This window comes from Diabrotica virgifera, chromosome 3, assembly GCF_917563875.1.
Source record: "Diabrotica virgifera virgifera chromosome 3, PGI_DIABVI_V3a".
NCBI classification, from domain to species: domain Eukaryota; kingdom Metazoa; phylum Arthropoda; class Insecta; order Coleoptera; family Chrysomelidae; genus Diabrotica; species Diabrotica virgifera.
In genome coordinates this window covers 62,894,120-62,915,805 of record NC_065445.1, presented here as the reverse complement: position 1 = coordinate 62,915,805, position 21,686 = coordinate 62,894,120, and the positions used below count along the sequence as shown (strand labels likewise).

At 34.3% G+C, this 21,686-nt stretch overlaps 1 protein-coding gene across 2 annotated transcripts in view; it reads right to left on the bottom strand.

Annotated features, from left to right (window-relative positions):
• The window catches only part of LOC114336227 (uncharacterized), a 721,746-nt gene that overhangs the window by 98,888 nt on the left and 601,172 nt on the right, over window positions 1-21,686 (bottom strand). For both annotated transcript variants that reach the window (XM_050645113.1, XM_050645114.1), the window contains exon 3: window positions 7,680-7,841. In XM_050645113.1, coding sequence (XP_050501070.1) covers window positions 7,680-7,835 — 156 coding nt within the window. In that variant the 5' untranslated portion in view covers window positions 7,836-7,841. The remainder of the gene's footprint in view (window positions 1-7,679; window positions 7,842-21,686) is intronic.

Genomic DNA, 21,686 nt, shown 5'->3' with positions numbered 1-21,686 from the left:
GGTATCCATCCTAGAGTCTTGTCCAGTTCTGTAGAAAACCTACACCACTTAGCTTTCTTCAGATTCCACCGTGGGCGAGGGATGGATGTGATTATAGGAATTTGGGTTCCTGCCTCTATGATTACTGGGCGGTGTTGACTGTGTGGAAAGTCGTCCATTACTTTTCGTGAGACTGATAGAGGTTGCCCGCTCCTATTAGTAGAGACAAAACATAGATCAGGGTTGTACCCCTTTTTCCATGCTGCTGACATAAATGTAGGTCGGTCTTTAGCATCAAACTTAAGTAAGAGATGTTCGTCCTCCGCCCATTTTACTAGTGCGTTCCCATTGTTGTTGCATTGTTTATATTTCCACTGTTCATGGTGACTGTTGTAGTTCTCCACATATATTGACGGGTGAGGATGTGTGTGAATGACTTGAGCTGGCCAGGATATAGCTGGTGGTTTGTAGGTGTCAGTGAGGGTGATGCTTCCAATTTTTACAACAATATTATGAATTTCATCCTTAGTACACGTAGAAACAAGGACGGCGTTTTCTATGTTTTGTTTAACGTACGTTGCTGTGCCATATGATCGATGGTACGTGGCACCCAGTAGTTCGAAGCCAGGTATTTTTCCCCATTTTCGCAGTTGTTCTTCCGTTTCGCAGTGTGTTTCCTGTAAAATTCCCGGTGAAAATAGTAGTAGATGGCCAGACTGAGCTGTAAAATATTGCGCAGCAACATCGAACGGACCCATCTTTCTTTAATTCATTTTATTAGCCGTCGCGTAGTGCACGAAACAAAAAATAAACATCAAGATACCTTGTATGCAGTGTACTGAACGAAATTTGTAGCTCATCTAGCCACAACAGCGACCAAAAACCTGTATTTTCATCTCGCGACACGCCGTAATTTACATCCTCGTCTGGCCATGCTTTTTACAGCGCTTATTGCCGCTTACTTTTACAGCGCTTACTGATCTTACGGCGCCGTAAATTATCGCCTGTATGATCCTAGAGATAAAAATTTGTTTCATGCTAGTGAACGACGCTCTTGCTTTTTCTATTCTTACGTATTTACTTCGCCTGATCCCAACTTGAGTTAACTGTTGCTCCTAAGTAGATACGAATCCACGTATTCAATTCTTTGATTGTCTAATATAAGTTGTCTTGGTCGTTCTCTAAATCGTCGAATGAGTTGAAGACCTTAGCACATAATAGAACTCAATAGAACTCAAACTCAAGCGTTTGCACTGAAGCGATGCTCCATTTAGGGGTTCAAGAACCTTAAATATAAAGTGGACCCATTTTCGCGCTTCATTCTACGGCTCTTTCGGCTCCTACATTATCGCGTGTGTGGCCTTAACCTAAGGTTGAAGTAGCCTTAAGTAAATGAAGCGCGAAAATGGGTCCCACGGTGAAAATAGTAGTAGATGGCCAGACTGAGCTGTAAAATATCGCGCAGCAACATCGAACGGACCCATCTTTCTTTAATTCATTTTATTAGCCGTCGCGTAGTGCACGAAACAAAAAATAAACATCAAGATACCTTGTATGCAGTGTACTGAACGAAATTTGTAGCTCATCTAGCCACAACAGCGACCAAAAACCTGTATTTTCATCTCGCGACACGCCGTAATTTATATCCTCGTCTGGCCATGCTTTTTACAGCGCTTATTGCCGCTTACTTTTACAGCGCTTACTGATCTTACTGCGCCGTAAATTATCGCCTGTATGATCCTAGAGATAAAAATTTGTTTCATGCTAGTGAACGACGCTCTTGCTTTTTTATTCTTACGTATTTACTTCGCCTGATCCCAACTTGAGTTAACTGTTGTTCCTAAGTAGATACGAATCCACGTATTCAATTCTTTGATTGTCTAATATAAGTTGTCTTGGTCGTTCTCTAAATCGTCGAATGAGTTGAAGACCTTAGCACATAATAGAACTCAAACTTAAGCGTTTGCACTGAAGCGATGCTCCACTTAGGGGTTCAAGAACCTTAAATATAAAGTGGAACCATTTTCGCGCTTCATTCTACGGCTCTTACGGCGCCTACATTATAGCGTGTGTGGCCTTAACCTAAGGTTGAAGTAGCCTTAAGTAAATGAAACGCGAAAATGGGTCCCACGGTGAAAATAGTAGTAGATGGCCAGACTGAGCTGTAAAATATTGCGCAGCAACATCGAACGGACCCATCTTTCTTTAATTCATTTTATTAGCCGTCGCGTAGTGCACGAAACAAAAAATAAACATCAAGATACCTTGTATACAGTGTACTGAACGAAATTTGTAGCTCAGCTAACCACAACAGCGACCAAAAACCTGTATTTTCATCTCGCGACACGCCGTAATTTACATCCTCGTCTGGCCATGCTTTTTACAGCGCTTATTGCCGCTTACTTTTACAGCGCTTACTGATCTTACGGCGCCGTAAATTATCGCCTGTATGGTCCTAGAGATGAAAATTTGCTTCATGTTAGTGAACGACGCTCTTGCTTTTTCTATTCTTATATACGTATTTCCTTCGCCTGATCCCAACTTGAGTTAACTGTTGTTCCTAATTAGATACGAATCCACGTATTCAATTCTTTGATTGTCTAATATCAGTTGTCTTGGTCGTTGTTGGGTTTTGCTTACTAACATCCGTTAGTCGCTCAACACCAATTTGGAGAATATCAATCATGGACGAGATAAGAGCTCAAGAAAAATCGTCGAATGAGGTGAAGACCTTAGCACAAAATAGAACTCAATAGAACTCAAACTCAAGCGTTTGCACTGAAGCGCTATGCTCCACTTAGGGGTTCAAGAACCTTAAATATAAATATATAAACGGTACATTCCATGTCAAATCACTCAGGCAAAAAATTTTGGATCTCCGATTTGTCTGAAAATTGGTATATAGCTTCTGCGGGACGTAAAAATAAGATATTTAAGGTAAAAAAATCTTCTTCTTTTTTTCTCAAAATGTGATTTTACAGTGATTTGGTGTTTATTTAAACAAATTTGCATTTCCTGTCGTAAAGTATCAATGAAAAACATAATATTTTAATAGAAAGGACTCAAAACTGTCATTAAATGGCATTATAACAAGTTATTTTGAATCAAAACAAGTTTTTGATCAAATTTTATAGTGTAAAAAACGTTAAAATACATTTTTACATTTTCCTCCATTCCCAAAATACATCATCATCGATTTGGCTGAAAATTTGCCCACAGATAGCCAAAAGATATGACTTTAAGTGGTTAGAAGGATTTGAATTATATTACAATACCAAAAAAGTTACATGCAGTAATATCAGACTCAAAAGTATTAGTCCAGTCGGGATAGCATTTGACCTTGAATGCCGAGCTGCCCAAAATTTACGTTAGTCGCCATCTTGATTTTAAAGGATAACTTGTTTTGCTCAATATCTCCGCCATTTTTAACTTCTCGACAAAAATGGTTGGGATTGAAATTGTTCCAAATAAATCGTATTTACAATTATTACAATTTTTTTTAACAATATTTGTCGTGAGGTCGATATTTTCGAGTTAATTGTACTTACAGTAGACGCCTACATTTTTGACTATAATATTGCATGTAACTTTTTTGGTATTATAATATAATTCAAATCCTTCTCACCACTTAAAGTCCTATGTTTTGTCTATCTGTGGGCAAAATTTTCAGCCAAATCGATTATGATGTATTTTGGGAATGGAGAAAAATGTAAAAAAAACGGTATTTTAACGTTTTCTACACTATAAAATTTGATCAAAACCTTGTTTTGAATCAAAGTAACTTATTATAATGCCATATAATGACATTTTTGAGTCCCTTCTATTAAAATATTATGGTTTCCATTGATACTTTACGATATAAAATGCAAATTTGTATAAATAAACACCAAATCACTGTAAAATCGCATAAAATAACATTTTGAGAAAAAAAGAAGAAGATTTTTTGACCTTAAATATCTTATTTTTACGTCCCGCAGAAGCTATATACCAATTTTCAGACAAATCGGAGGTCTAAATTTTTTTTTGCTCCAAAATTGAGTGATTTGAAATGGAATGACCCAAACACTTTTATAGAATCATGTATAATAATGGCTAAAGTGATGATTGCCAGATGATAAGTAGAAAGTAGTGACAGTAATGTATACTCAGTGACATTAGAAGTGTTACACCTAGAAAGAATCATTTCTTGAACTAAATGTTTTGGCAGCACAATGACTATATTTAAAGCATGCTATGATAACCATATCAATGTTTTAACTTTTATAGTTTTTGTAAAAATAAAGTTTTATCTTTAAATTTTTGTTTAAAAAGACCAATTTATGAAGACCGCTTGGTACAGAAATTTTTAGTTTTTATTTCTCAGTCTAACTGTATTCAGTGCCAGAATATGCCTCGAGTTCGAATACACCAAAATTACCACCATTTTAGTGATTTTGACAGGGGTAGAATTATTACCTATAGAGATATGGGTTTGTCGTATCGCAAAATTGGCTGTCGTGTTAATTGTACGTCAATGACAGTTATGTGAGTGTGTCGTGTGTGGACAAACGAAGGTAGAGGAACACGAAAAAGACCAACTGGTCAAACGAGGCGTACCACAGGGCGTCAAGATAGGAGCTTTAGACTCCTGGCTTTGCGAGACCGTCTTGCTACTACGCGTCAAACCGCTGACCAGTGGTTTAGAGTAGAAGGTAAACTTAGTACTATACGTACCCTATACCGTAGTAATAGAGCCTTTGGACTGGTTTCATTCCGTCCACTACGAGTGCTTCCTTTGACTGTGGACCACTGTCGTTAACGTTTGAATTGGTGCAGAGAACGGCAGCATTGGGTGGTAGAATGGCATAATGCAGCATTCAGCGATGCATCCATCGCGATTTTGTTTAGGCTACGGCTCCACGGGCGACAAATTTACGCTAGCAGTAGCCGTAAAACGAACTAAAGGTTCCGGGGAACGGAATAGGAATAGCCGAACTGAACCGACTACGCACAAGTCCTTTAGTCGGTTCAATTCGGCTATTCCTATTCCGTTCCGCGGAACCTTAAGTTCGTTTTACGGCTACTGCAGGTGTAAATTTGTCGCCCTTGGAGCCTTAGGAGCCTTAGGTATACATGATGGTCGTAAGATGATAAGACGCCGCCGTGAAGAGCGCCGAGATATCGGGTTTGCTGTTGAGAGGTATGTACAGCGGACAGTTGGAGTAATGGTTTGTGGGGTTATTGCCTATGGTAGCCGATCACTACTTTTGTTTATTCGAGGCAGTATGACAGTTGCGCGTTATGTTGATGACATCTTACAAACCACTGTACTGCCTTATCTAGATGGCCGTCGAAACGCCCTTTTTCAGGAAGACAACGCGCATCTCCATATTGCTCGTCAAACTATGGACTTTCTCCAAGAAGCTGGCGTTAATTTTTTGCCGTGGCTAGCCCGTTCACTGGGTTTAAATCCTGTCGAGCATGTGTGGGATATGATGGGGAGGAGACTGTCCACTTTGCATCATCCTCCACATGCTCTGGCACAGTTATTCCATGAAATTCAAGTTGTTTGGAACGAGGTGCCACAAGCAGACATCGATCATCTCATTTTGTTAATGCCTAGACGTGTACAGGAGTGTATTCAGCTATGGGGTCGCAAAACACATTATTAATTTTTTTTTGATTACATGTCAATAAAAAATCTTGCAAATGTTATCGTTTCATTCCTGATGAAAATGTACCATGTTGCCAAAAATAGGCCATTAAAATGTTACATTTTTTAGGCCATACCTTGCATTTGTTAGAGGAGTCAATTTTATTTCTTTAATGTGTAGGTGGTATTAGTAGAAGCTTAAGTTCAAGTTTTTGGGGTCGCCACCATTGTCCCCCGGTCGCCATCTTGGAAATGGGGTGCAAAGGGGTTTCGCGCTATATCTCGTAAACTACCAACCCTACGGAAAATCTAATTAAACGTAAAATGTAACAAATTAAATTTTCCACAATTTTCTTTTTATTACTTTTTATCGTCAAGTGACCAAGAAAAAAGATATAAACAAAAATAAGTAAAAATTTTTTAACAAGTTTCCTTTTGGAGGTTATAACTTTTTTTCAGTTCATTTTAAAATAAAATAGTAGTATATCAATTTTGTAGAGGGTTTTTCATCGAACAATTTCCACTATAAGGTTATTTAATTCTATTTATTCATATAGGTTTTACAGCGCTCCAAACTTGACCAGATGCTCGAATGCTCACAGGGATACAATAAAAAAAAGGTTAGGCTTACTTTTCTATCTATATATATATTTTATTCATACAATTTATTATGATTTTAACATTCCTATGCTATTATTAATCTGTTTTTGACCTTTCTCCCCACTATAAAACTTATAACCCTAAGCATATGTAGAAAACGCCCAAGAAGTTGTTTGAGGACAAATTCGCCGGTTCAGAAGAAGAATGACGCAACCGCAAAATGCAAAATTCTTAAGAAGAACAAAAAACGATCTTTGATATCAAAATCATAAAGTATGATCAAAATTAGCCATCCACCACACCGTGACCAGGATCTCGAGATATAAGCGTTTTTTGGGGTGTGCCGCTTGTCTATGAAGTAACATAACTTTTTTCCTATTGTATATTTTGACTTAAATTTTTCAAAAAACTTCTTCATGAATCGTATTTTATTGATGTGTTGGTTAAAATTATAAACTAAAAAGTTTGTCACTCAACTTTTTTAACTAATCATGAAACTCACGAAATATGGTGACAAAATGTTTAAAAATTAACAACTCCTTTTATAATGTGTTTAAACATTTTGGTAAAATTTCTTTTTTATCTAAATACCTCAAAGATGACACAGTAAAAGTTTCAAACGGAAATATATACAGGGACCAATGATACAGCGAGGTAAATTTGAAAAATCATAAAAATTAATTTTTGGCATTTTTGTATAAAATTTGACTTTTGAACATGTTCCCCCAACTCTAGATAAAAATAAACTTCATATTCGGATTCAGCTACCTCGAAAACATAAAAAATGATGAAAATTCGTCATTCACATTAAATTTGATTTTCGTGGTCGGCATAACGTAATTTTAATCAAAGTATTGTTTTTATTGTATTCCTATGAGAATTAGAGAATCTGGTCAAGTTTGGAGCGCTGTAAAACCTAGATAATAAATAAAATTAAACAACTTTATAGTGAAAAAATTGTTCATTGAAAAATCCTCTATAAAATAGCTGTTATGTTATTTTATTTTGAAATGAACGGAAAAAAAGTTATAACCTCCAAAAGGAAACTTCTTACAAAATTTTCTCTTATTTTTGTTTATAACTTTTTTGTTGGTCACTTGACGATAAAAAGTAATGGATATAAAATTGTAGAAAATTTAATTTACTACATTCTACGTGTAACTAAATTTTCTGTAGGGTTGCTAGTTTAGGAGATACAGCGCGAAAGCCCTTTGCAGCCCTTTTTCCAATATGGCGGCCGGGGGACAAGGATGGCGACCCCAAAAAACTTGAACTTAAGCTTCTACTGAACCCCCCTACACACTAAAAAAATAAAATTGACTCCTCTAAGAAATGCACACTAAAATGTAACATTTCAATGGATTAAAAATGAAGTTCCAGAAATGATTCCTTCGGGGTGTAACACTTCTAATGTATATTTTAATTGTAAAAGATAAATACATATTTGCACCATAATACAGCTACTTACCCAAGCTCCGGCCACCAAGACGGCATATATTTGTATCTCAGGTACCGAAATCAGGAAAAATATTCCTGTCATCAGTTGAGCAGCACCACATATTATGTAAAATGTACTCCATAATACTTGAAGGGCAGTCCACAACCGGCCACAAACTAGGCACATTACGCCCTGTAACAAAAACAGACATTAGTTGGCAAATAAAATAAATATGTAACTAATTTTCTTAGAAAAAGTGAAGAGGATCATGAGGATAATTATTGGCGTATCATCCGCAAATGTGGCTGTCGGCTGTGGTAATATTTGTTTCTGTCTGTAGGTCAGCAGTGAATATAAGGTATAATATGGGTCCTAGAATGCTTCCTTGGGACACCCAGCGGGAATCTGTTATTTGCTGGTGTATTCACTCTCATACTTTATTTTGAAGTTTCTGTTGGTGATGTAGGACATTAAGATTATATAGTAATTTGCCGGTAAATTCTGTTTTCGTTTACCTACATAAGGTAACTTTATGCCAGACTTTATCAAATGCCTGGCTTATGTGTAGCTGTGTAGGAATACCGCTGAGCAGTACCTATTATTTTCAAAGCCTTCACTGATTCTCTCTACGACTCTATGTTCCTGTAGTATTGGTGAATGTTGTTTTATGAACCCAAATTGGTATAATAGTATTTAGTTTTTTGTTTTCTAGTATAGGTATTAGCCTAGTAAGTGCTTTTCAAAAACTTTGGAAACCACTGAAGGAAGAGTAATAGGGCGGTAGGACTGTACATTTTCTGTTTTTTCCTGGCTTTAGTATTATTGTTATCTGTGCTAATTTCCGTTGATGAGAAATAAGTTAATATCATTAAATAGTCAGAATTAATGTCAGAAATTGGAAGCCTTTCTCTGGGAGTTACCGAAGAGTTTTTCCAGTAATAAGGTCGTATCCTGAAGCCGTTTTGTATCAATGTGTATAACTTTTAAACCAACAGTAGTAATCTTTTATGGTTGATGTGATATTATTTTTTAATAAAAATAGTTATTTATGTATTAAGAGCGAAAAGTGATACATTATTGCTTGAGAGTAAAGCGGCGTCCTCATTGTGTCGACGTTGCCGATCGACTGTGTTTATCGACACTCTCGACTGAGTGTGTACGCGGCAATCTACTTTGTCGATCGACAAAAGATGTCGATCGACGTGTCGACTGGTTTTCCATGCTCTGTCGGTAAAATCAAAGGGTAGTCGAGTCGAATCCGAAGTGTGGACGTGCATTCGACCTTCGACCTTCGACATTTAAAAATACAGTAAAAATAATTCAGCGTGCGGCGTAGTCTGCCTCATCTAAAGTCTCGTGTTGTGTACTTGTCGGCAAAATGGAATGGGAAAAAGAAAAAGTGATTGCATTTATTGAAGCTTACAAATTAAAAACAAATCTATGGAACACTAGAAGCAAGTATTATAAAGACCGAAACATGAGACACGATGCTTTGATGGAAATTACCAGTGAATTTAATATAGAAAAGCAGGTGGTAGAACAAAAAATAAAAAATCTTCAAAGCCAGTTAGCAAGAGAAATAAAAAACAAAGGATGGCAATAAATCTGGCAGTGGCACGGAGGATGTGTACAAAAGTAAATGGTTTGCTTATGAAAGTTTAAGATTTTTACGTGACAAAATACAACCAGGTCTACAATTGGTGTCTTGCTTACAAATTTTTGGCCCGATTTTTTGCAACAAATATTCAAATTCACTTTCCGGCATTCGAAAAAAATTTCTGAAACCTCCGTTACATCTGAATTCAAGGTTCAATATATCGATATCATTCTTTTTCAAATCTTCCATCAGATTACTACCGTTATACCGATTTCTACTTTGAAGACTTGGTCGAACCCAAAATCTTCTTTTACGCGATGATTTACGTTTTTTAGTTGTGATAATAAAAAATTCGGTACAAACCATAATGGCGTCATCTTCGTCGCACATTTTCGTTTCGACTGTCGACAAATATTCTGCATACCTGGTGTGGACATCGAAGCTTTTTCGATTTGTCGGTCGACAGTGTCGATAGACAGAGTCGATCGACAATGTCAACTCAATGAGGACGCCGCTTAAGAGTTATCGCTCGACGCGTAGCGGAGAGCGGTAATTACTCGAAAGCAATAATGTCACTTTGAGCTTGTAATACATACAACATTTTTTCTACAATCACTTAATAAAATGAAACTATTTTTAAATCATTAACTTTATTATAACTATTTTATATCTGTCATTATAATGTCATAAAATTAACTTTTATATCTTTCAGTTTGAATGTTCAATGTGTTTGTATTGTATGGTTGTACGGTTGCTACGGACGACGAGCGTAAAATCAAAATCAAACTTTACGCGCTAGAGCGATATACTGATAATGCGTATACTATGGCTGCTTTTCTAGATGTCTCTTCTGCATTCGATACCGTTAATTTGGACATTATGTATAAAAAACTAGTAGACATTGGTTTTCCCATCAACTTAGCTAGATTTCTGAGGACACTGTACACTAATAGATGGACGGTTTTAAAAATCAACAATTCCATCTCCACTCCACGTCTGACAAATATAGGACTACCACAGGGTAGCATATTAAGTCCAATGTTATATATTTTATATAATATTGATTTAGAAAATTGTATTAATAGCACAACAAAGATTATTCAATATGCTGATGATGTAGTAGTTTACACATCCCACAAATCATTGGATATATGTAAAAATAATTTTAATGTCTCAATTAAGGCTGTTCTTAATCACTATCAAAATATTGGTTTAGCAATATCAGAATCTAAAACAGAAATTTGCATTTTCTCCAGAAATCGTCAAATTCCACAAGGTCATTTGGCAGTAGGTCAAATTCAATATCCTATTAAAAATTGTATAAAATATCTCGATACTTATTTGGATAGAAAACTTCTATGGAAGGATCACATGCATCATATCATAAAAAAGTCTGAAAATGCAATGAATATTCTACGAGCCTTTTGTAGAACTAATTGGGGTGCCGATCCAAATATAGCACTTTTATTTTACCGTACTATGATTCGTCCTATTTTCGATTACAGTTGTCATCTGTATGGAACTGCTGCAAACACACATTTGAATAAATTAGAAATACAAAAAAATAAATGTCTTCGACTTTGTCTTGGATATTTGAAGTCTACACCCGTTAATATAATGGAAGTTGAGGCGATAGAACCACCCCTGGAATTTCGACGACAGTTTTTAAGTGATAAATTTATTACTAGAGCTATAGGAAAAAATACAAACTATCTGCAGGATATACATAAGTTATCAATTTTAGATCTAACTCATAAATATTGGACAAAGAAAAAATGTCCCTAGCAGACCTAGTTCCTAGCCGGCTGCAGACGGGGGATTTGAATTGCAAGGTTTAGAATTCCTTCCCTATCGTCTTTACTGCAGCATCCATATGACTTGCAAATTGTAGAAGTCTTGGAGGCGTATACATGGGGATGTACCAGTAAGTTTTCAATTTAAAAATCTTTTAGTAATTTTTGATATTTTTCAATATTAATTATTTGCTATTAGGATTGAAAACTTGCTTCGTATTTTTACGGCCAGATGGCGCTAGCCACCCATTACTATCACTTTGGCTGCAATATTTGGGAAAACCTTTCGATGCAATTTGATTGGATTAAGGAGAACAGTGCCTACGTTCCTTCTGATGACGCTCCAATAAGAGCAGAAAACTGCAGTTAAAGGGACTGGCTGCACTCCTTATTCTAATTAAGAAGTAAGATTGTTTTTCCTTCGTATTGCAGCCGAATAAAAATGGTACACATTTTTATTATTTTATTTTCGTATTACTCAGTAGAGTAACTATGGTGCATCTTTCAGTTCCTAGCCGGCTGCAGACGGGGGATTTGAATTGCAAGGTTTAGAATTCCTTCCCTATCGTCTTTACTGCAGCATCCATATGACTTGCAAATTGTAGAAGTCTTGGAGGCGTATACATGGGGATGTACCAGTAAGTTTTCAATTTAAAAATCTTTTAGTGATTTTTGATATTTTTCAATATTAATTATTTGCTATTAGGATTGAAAACTTGCTTCGTATTTTTACGGCCAGATGGCGCTAGCCACCCATTACCATCACTTTGGCTGCAATATTTGGGAAAACCTTTCGATGCAATTTGATTGGATTAAGGAGAACAGTGCCTACGTTCCTTCTGATGACGCTCCAATAAGAGCAGAAAACTGCAGTTAAAGGGACTGGCTGCACTCCTTATTCTAATTAAGAAGTAAGATTGTTTTTCCTTCGTATTGCAGCCGAATAAAAATGGTACACATTTTTATTATTTTATTTTCGTATTACTCAGTAGAGTAACTATGGTGCATCTTTCAGTTCCTAGCCGGCTGCAGACGGGGGATTTGAATTGCAAGGTTTAGAATTCCTTCCCTATCGTCTTTACTGCAGCATCCATATGACTTGCAAATTGTAGAAGTCTTGGAGGCGTATACATGGGGATGTACCAGTAAGTTTTCAATTTAAAAATCTTTTAGTGATTTTTGATATTTTTCAATATTAATTATTTGCTATTAGGATTGAAAACTTGCTTCGTATTTTTACGGCCAGATGGCGATAGCCACCCATTACCATCACTTTGGCTGCAATATTTGGGAAAACCTTTCGATGCAATTTGATTGGATTAAGGAGAACAGTGCCTACGTTCCTTCTGATGACGCTCCAATAAGAGCAGAAAACTGCAGTTAAAGGGACTGGCTGCACTCCTTATTCTAATTAAGAAGTAAGATTGTTTTTCCTTCGTATTGCAGCCGAATAAAAATGGTACACATTTTTATTATTTTATTTTCGTATTACTCAGTAGAGTAACTATGGTGCATCTTTCAGTTCCTAGCCGGCTGCAGACGGGGGATTTGAATTGCAAGGTTTAGAATTCCTTCCCTATCGTCTTTACTGCAGCATCCATATGACTTGCAAATTGTAGAAGTCTTGGAGGCGTATACATGGGGATGTACCAGTAAGTTTTCAATTTAAAAATCTTTTAGTGATTTTTGATATTTTTCAATATTAATTATTTGCTATTAGGATTGAAAACTTGCTTCGTATTCGTATTTATAAAAAATGTCCCCTTCTTGTAGATAGTTACTTGAAAATATCTCAATACCGAAGTACTTTCTATACTTATGAAAATCAAGTTTCACCTATGTATTCCCATGTATTAGAAGAAATTTTCTCAAAACAAATTAATACTTTTTTATGGATATTAATTTAAATCCAGCCGTTTTTCAATCATTTATACTTCATAAATGGCCACATTATCAGTTTTACTATACAGATGGATCCAAAGTACAAAACAAAGTAGGATGTGCAATAATCAATATTCAAAGTGGATTTAAAAAATTATTCAAATTGCCTTGTGAATCATCGATATACACCGCTGAAATGATAGCGATACTTTTTGCTTTAAGACACATATTTAGTAACGAACCCTATAGCTGCACAATATTTACAGACAGTAAGAGTGTCGTTGATAGACTAACTAACGTACATAAGTACCAACAACTCAATCATATAGAACTGGAAATTATGACTCTTTATAATAAAATTGCAAATTTAGGAAAAAACATCATTATATCATGGATGAAGGGACACGCAGGCATTAGGGGTAACGAAATAGTAGACAGGCTAGCCAAATCCGCCCTAGAAATAGGCGAAGAACTTCCCATGAACTTACTACCCATTTCGGATATTGATATTATTAGTAGACGACTCCAAAAAGAAAATTGGCAAAGGTATTATCGAAACACGAGAACTGGTAGTAATTACAAACAAATGCGACCTGAAATTCCCATTAAAAGATGGTTTCATTCTGTATCAAATCGCCATTTCATAAGAGTTATAAATAGATTGAGATGTCATCATGCTCTTACCCCCCTTCATATGTACAGTCTGGGTCTCACAGAGTCACCTAACTGTGAGTGTGGAAAAGAAGGTAATCTACTACATATTCTCCTCGAATGTTCACATCAATCAGTAAATATAAACAAATTTTATGATAATCTTAATATATTAAAAATTCCACTTCCCGTCTACCTGAACAATTTGATTTTTTCCGAAGAGATTAATATATTAAAAACAATTTACGAACATATCAAAAATTGTAAATATAGATTGTAGCAATAAAATTTACCCTGTATTTAAGAAATTTTGTTAAAACAAAGCAGGCATGTTTGTTAAAACAAAACAAACATGTTTGTTTTGTTGTTATTTTGTTTTAAATCCTGTAGATTTAAGTAATTATTGTATATTATAATTGAAAAAAGAAAAGAACAAAAAAAAAGAGAAAAAGAAAAGAAAAAAAAAACAAAAAAAAAATAAAAAATGCAAAAAAAAAACAAAAAAAATAAAAAGCAAAAAAAAAACTAAGAAGATGTAAACCTCCGCGAGGATGAATCGGGTTTACGTCTTAGCGTAGTAAAAAAAAACAATTTATAAAAAATAACAATAAAAAAATTAATAAAAAAAGACAAATTAACAATATAAAAAAAATGCAAAAAAAAAATACAAAAAAAATAAAAATTTACAAAAAAAAAAATGAACAACCAAAACAGAGTATTATTTAGATAATAATTGTAGATAATAATGTTAGATTGTTATGTATTTAGAGTTAGAAATACAGAAAAAATTCCTCTGATTGAAAAATCAAATTTGTTTGTTTTTAAAATAACAAAATGTCTGGCTAATTGGCTCGGCCAAGGCCATCAAATTCACTCAAAAAAAAAAGAGCGATAAAGTGACGGTACTCAGTAAACGTCAACTTTTCGTTACCATTGACAAGCACAAGCGAAAAAGTATTCTTTATCAAGTGATTGTAGAAAAAATATATTAATGAATAAAATCCAGTAAACTTTAATAATGAAAACAGTAATATTGCCTCAAGATTAATTTTAATATAAAACATGATTGCAAATACCTCATATTGTCTAAAAATAAAAGTGCACGGAAAGATAACAAATGATATAATATATCGTCCTGATAGTCTAGATATATTTTCAAGGATTTACTTAAAAATATCTAACACCAGAGCGTATTCGGCCGTATTAGTTTTATACCAACACGTGTTTTAAAAGAGTTCGACGTTATGCGATGAATTTTTATTGTACATAAAAATGTAGCTAGATCTTGAGTATGAAAATTATTGTCGGAAATTGTGTGCAGTGGTTTTCACAGTTTTTAGTTGGTTTAGAAGGAAATTGAAAAGAAAGGCTAGAAAAATGAAATAAAAATATAGAAATGCAATGCGAAGGCAAAACTGTCTTATTTCTCACTTAGAACAGAAAGCGCAAACCAGCACTCCGTGACGAAACTCCGAGAGCTTATCCCCGCATTGCAACAGGCGTTTATGGAGTAGGTGTCTAACGACATCTGGTAACTGAAAGTCAAAGTTTTAAAGTTTTCAACCTAATAGATATATTAAAAATATTGAAAAATATTAAAAATATTCCTAAAAGATATTTAATTAAAAACTTATTGGACTATTTTCCTGGTAATACCTCCATGGCTACTAAAAATTGCAAGCCAGATGGATGCTGAAGCGAAGAAGACAAGAGTGAAGTCAAAAACTTACAATTCACGACCACGTCTGTTCAGCTGGTAAATTCCAACGGAAAATTGACCTAGTTACTCAAAGGAGTAAAACTAATATAAAATGAAATAAAAATGTATACCATTTTTATTCAGTTGCATTATTAGGCGAAGGTCTTATTTCTCACTTTCCATTTAATGTTAGCACAGCCTGTTGGTTACAATAAAGATTTCTCACTATGTTAATATCATTTTCGCTTTAGACATTCCATGAGAATATTATATTTAAAAATGTATAAACATTTTCAATTTCTTTGCAACACGAAAATGCAGCAGCTGCATAACACTCTGGTTAAATCGGAGAGTGCAGCAAGAGTCTATACCGGTTTCGGGGGTCTTTTCCCCCTCATCAGTAGTCCCATATCCTCTTCTCTCCGCTTTTTCCAGGTATCATACTTTGGGCCTTTCTGAATTGCAAACAAAGAAATGTCACGGATGAACTAGAGCCATTACCGAAAAACAAAGTAAGTTATCAATCGAAATAGCACAGAAAACGACAATAAATATAGTTTCCATACCACCAGATTCACAACAGGTGGAATACTTTCTTTGGTTTTTCGGTAGATGGCTCTAGTTCATCCGTGACATTTCTTTCTTTGCAATTCGGAAAGGCCCAAAGTATGATACCTGGTAAAATCGGAGAGAAGAGGATATGGGACTACTGATGAGGGGGAAAAGACCTCCGAAACCGCTATAGACTCTTCCTGCACTCTTCGATTTAACCAGAGTATTATGCAGCTGCTGCATTTTTTCTTTCTTGTTGGAACTTTTACCACGCTGAGCAGATGAGTTGTGAATTATTTAAAATTCTTTCATCTTAATTTCCTCGGCATCCTGTTTGATTTATAAATTTTGAAAATCTCAGGAGGTGTAACCAAAGAAAGTATTCCACCTGTTGTCAATCTGGTGGTATAGGAACGATATTTATTGTAGTTTTCTGTGCTACTTCGATTGATAACTTACTTTATTATATTTAACTTTGTCGAAAGCTTTTCCATAGTTTACCTTTTCCATAAACCGACTCTCTGTGTTACTTGCTGTTGTTGGGGCTAGCTTCTCGTAAGTCGTCTGTTATGAGAACAACGTCATCGGCATAATTATTGGAGTTCATTTAGTTTCCTTCCATCAATGTCAATACCCTTTGAGTCCCACTCAAATCATTTAAATGCGTACTCCATGACTGTTATAAATAGTTTTGGCGACAAAGTATCTTCCTGATATAAACCTGGATACAACCGTTTAGAGGTTATTATAAACATCTTCAAACTAAAAAAATTACGTTAAACTAAACTTATAATTGACAAAATGACCATTAAAACGGTTTTAAACCCATTAATGATGCAAAAATTGTACATAAATGCAAATATTATTGCTGTCTCAACCCACCAGATTTTTTAAGTTCGACGAAAACTACTATTCTCTCTATATAGCCCAGTAAATGACCATTGGAGTGTAATTTTCTTAGTCACGACGGATTTACTTGAAAATTTGAATTTAGGTTTCTCTTTCCTTCTAAATGAAAATGAAAGCAAAAACAGGATATTACCTTCGAATTCTATCCTAATATGGTTCTGAAGCTATTTCTTTGTGGCATTTATGTAATTTAATATTCTAAATGGGAAATAAGCCACAATTTAACTAACAAAATGATTTTATTGACGTTTCGACTTTCGCTTCGGACGTCGTTGTCAAAATACAAAATATTAATAAATTAAACAAAAATGTTGTTGCTTAGTAAAAAATTTCTTCTAATAATATAATTTAATATGACTCATTCATATCGGCAATTCAGACATATATTATACATTTTAAAGTAGAAGACTTTAAAATGATATTGCCAATATTTATGATTGCGTTCCTGCAACTCATAAATAATATTGGCTAAATAAAATTGGCTAAAATAAATAAATAAAGTCTTCTAGAGAAAGAGAAGGTAAATGCGTGGCCAAAGTGTCCTCTATTTGCTTTCTCCTATTTTCGCCGTCTCTTGTGCTTATATATTGTAAAAGCCAGAGATACAGGATGCAGCCAGAAAGCAGTTTATTAACGAAAAGTCTTGGATTTAAAATATTGTTTATTATATTTTTAATTTCAATTATTCTAATTGTTTAAAAAGTAGTAAACTTTGTATCTAGGGCTTTTCGTTGTTTTCCTCGTATTGCGTGAGATGTCGCTAAATTGCGTCTCAAAAGGTAGAATTATTGTATCGCGATGGTTTCCCTTAAATAGGCAGGGTTGTTGATATTCGCTTCAGAGTTGTGGCTGCATAGCTTCACTAAAGATGCATGGGATGCTGAAATAGCTATATGGAGATGGTGGTCCAACTCTGAATCGAATGAAAACAAAAACTGCCTTTATTATATTTTTCATCTTTACTCAGATTTGAATATTTAGAAACTGTCTTTCGGTCCTTTTCCTAGACGGAGAGAAGGTAAATGCATGGCCAAAGTGTCCTCTATTTGCTTTCTCCTATTTTCGTCGTCTCTTGTGCTTATATATTGTAAAAGCCAGAGATACAGGATGCAGCCAGAAAGCAGTTTATTAACAAAAAGTCTTGGATTTAAAATATTGTTTATTATATTTTTATTTCAATTATTCTAATTGTTTTAAACGTAGTAAACTTTGTATCTAGGGCTTTTCGTTGTGTTCCTCGTATTGCGAGAGATGTCTAGATTGCGTCTCAAAAGGTGGAATCATTGTATCGCGATGGTTTCCCTTAAATAGGCAGGGTTGTTGATATTCGCTTCAGAGTTGTGACTGCATAGCTTCACTGAAGATGCATGGGATGCTGAAATAGCTATATGGAGATGGTGGTCCAACTCTGAATCGAATGAAAACAAAAACTGCCTTTATTATTAATTTTAAAGTCTTCTACTTTAAAATGTATAATACAGTGATGAGCGCGCTAATAACCGTTGCTAATAACCCGGTTATCAAAATGTCACTCAGCATAAAAATCGGTAATTTTAGAGCTCTTGTGTAATAATTACAAGTAATAATTTTTTTTATTATTTCATTTATAGGAGATTCTGACCAATAGAAAGCCACAAAAATATTTTTTTTTATTTAGCTAATGCCTCGACAACTAATGGCCATTGACATGGTGATGGTATAGTGGGTTTTTCCAATTTGGTAGTTAGTGTAGTGTGTGTTGAGTAAGTGTCTTCTTACTTTGCAAAGTCGACGTCATTGTCTTTGCAAAGAGACGATTGTATCCGAACGTCTGCGGTCCCTCCGGTGAGTACCGATCCCACAAAGATAGAAACTACTTTCATCTATCAATTTATAAAAAACAAAAAATTCTCTACCCTAGTGAGATTTGAACTCACGGCCATTCGGACCTTTCGATCCAAAGGTAGGCGTTCTTACCACTGAACCACAGAGGGGGTAGAAATAAAAATTACAGCGATAATTTTTGATTATCTCATTCATATCAGATTCTGACCAATAGAAAGCTACAGAAATAAAAATTAAACTGATAATTTTTGATAATATCCCGTCGTCAAGCGTATTACGTCAGATGCCCATCGTTGCTACGAAAAAATACATTCAGTGACATTAATGATAATTAATGTTTTAAAAATTATAAAAGTGATGACTTTAAACCGTCAAATATTTATAACAACTGTGTGTTTAATTGTACTAATTTGTACTTACATAAATAAATTACAATAAAATTTTGCTATTGAACAGTTTTATTCATGAAATAAACGCAACAAATTGCACTCGATCTCTAAAATTATTATCGAATTTTTGCCCTCGTGACACTTTGACATAATTTCACTCCCCTTCGGGTCGTGAAATTAAAACTGTCAAAGTATCACTCGGGAAAAATTCGATAATTTTAGAGCTCTTGTGCAATTACTACTGATAATATCCCGTCGTCAAGCATTACGTCAGATGCCCTTCGTTACTACGCAAAATGAACATTCAATGACATTAATGACCATTAATGTTTTACAACTCGTCACAGAGAACACCAACAAACAGGTTTAGCAAATATTTAGGTGAAGATATCAATAAAATATTAGTTAAAATGATTTAAAAAGACAGTTTCATTCATGAAATAATCTTACCGAATTACTCTCGATCTCTTAAATTATTGATTTGTTTTGCCCTCGTGATACTTTGACCCAATTTTACTCCCTTTCGGGTCGTGAAATTAAAACTCTCAAAGTGTCACTCCGGATACAAATCGATAATTTTAGACCTCTCCTGTAATTACTGCTGAAAATTTTAATTTAGGTTCTACTTACCCTCCACTTCAAATTTGGATTTGTACCGTTGGCTGCTTGGACATGGGGGTGAAAAAACATTTTTAAAATAAGTCTGGAAATGGATGAATTCACTAATTCGAAGTAACTTTTCTCAATATTTTTTGAGATATTTACGAGTGGAAAAGTTTATTTTTTAACAAAAAAACACATTTTCAGGCGGTCTTTTGCAAATATCTCAAAAAGTAATTATGTATTTAATCGAAAAAAATATTCTTAGCAAAAATGTAGCTTATAAGAAAAACGAAAAAAATTATGTATTTATGAAGTCTATAGACCCAGTAAAAGCAAAGTTGTAGGTCATGAAAAATACGTTCTTATTCGTCAAATTACAAATCAAATATTTCAACGTAAAGTAACCAAAAAATGAAGCACTTTTCGTGGAAAATTTATTAAATCTTTTTTAAAGTTTGTTTTTATTTTTTATAAAAGTTTCTAACATCAAAACTAAGCGAGTTACGCTCAAAATAAAGTTGGTAAGCAACTTTTTCTTTTGGTAAAAAAAATCGTGAAAATCTTCCCCTATTTAGCAACCCAAATGAAATTAATTGTTACCGGTTTACAATTATATCTTGTATGTATTTTTTATATGATAATATGATAAGTTTAACCGGTACAAAGTGCTTATTTTTGAACGGGTTGTAGTTGAAACGGCTTGAAAGAGTTTTTAATCACGAGTGTGTGCAAACTTTGGACAGCCATTTCTTCACCAATTTTTGCCTTACAGAAAAAAAATTAAACCAAAATATTTATAAAAGCAAAACTCTTTACTGTTTGAGATTTTTCGTATCACTTTTGCTTAGAATTAGGTTCTCTAACCACTTCAGTGGTTATTTTGACCAACAAATTTTACACCTCAACAAGGGGTGGCAACCACCCCCAATATAAAAGCGCACATCGGCATAGGGTAGACTTTGAATTAGGAGATAAGTAGAGCCTATTCCCAAAATCTCATTAAAATCCATGGATAGAATAGAATTCATTATTCTAAATGGGAAATACGCCACAATTTAACTTAAAAATGATTTTATTAACATTTCGACTTCCACTTCAGACGTCGTTGCCAAAATACAAAATATTAATAAATTAAACAAAAATGTTGTTGCTTAGTAAAAAATTTCTTCTAATAATATAATTTAATATGGCTCATTCATATCGGCATTTCAGACATATAACATATACATACAGTGTTGTAGAGGTGGAAATGATCGATATAAACGTATAAATTAACATTACATTACATAGTTTCCCACCTTTAGACGTACCGGAGGAATATTACAACTGTCACAGTGACAGGAGAATTTTATAAAATACTCCTGTCACAGACACCTAAAGGTGGGAAACTATGTAATGTGATGTTAACTTTATACGTTTATATCAATAATTTCCACCTCTACTAGTTTCCATCTCTTTTTATTTCACAATGTATGTATTATGTTTTCCATCTTTTGCGTTATTTTGCCGGTTATGTCACCGAGTGACATTTTGACAGTTTTAATTTTTTTGAACAGAAAAGTATGTCAAATTGTTAAGAGGGCAATACAAATCGGTAATTTTACGATCCAATTATCGTTAATCGGTAAGATTATTTCATGAATAAAACTGAATTTTTAAATAATTTTAACTAATTTGTTACTGATATCTTTGGTTGGATGGATATTTGCTAAACCTGTTTCTTGGTGTTCTCTGTGACAAGTTGTAAAACATTAATCGTCATTAATGTCAATGAATGTATTTTTGCGTAGCAACGAAGGGCATCTGACGTAAAATATGACGACGGGAAATTATCGAAAAAAAAATTATCAGTAGTAATTGCACAAGAGCTCTAAAATTATTGAATTTTTACCGAGTGACACTTTGACAGTTTTAATTTCACGAGCCGAAGGCGAGTGAAATTATAAAGTGTCACGAGGGCAAAAATTCTATATTAATTTTAGACATCCGAGTGCAATTTGTTGCGATTATTTCATGAATAAAACTGTTCAAAACTAAAATTTTATTGTAATTTATTTATGTAAGTACAAATTAGTACAGTTAAACACACAGTTGTTATAAATATTTTACGAAGTCATCACTTTTATCATTTTTAAAATA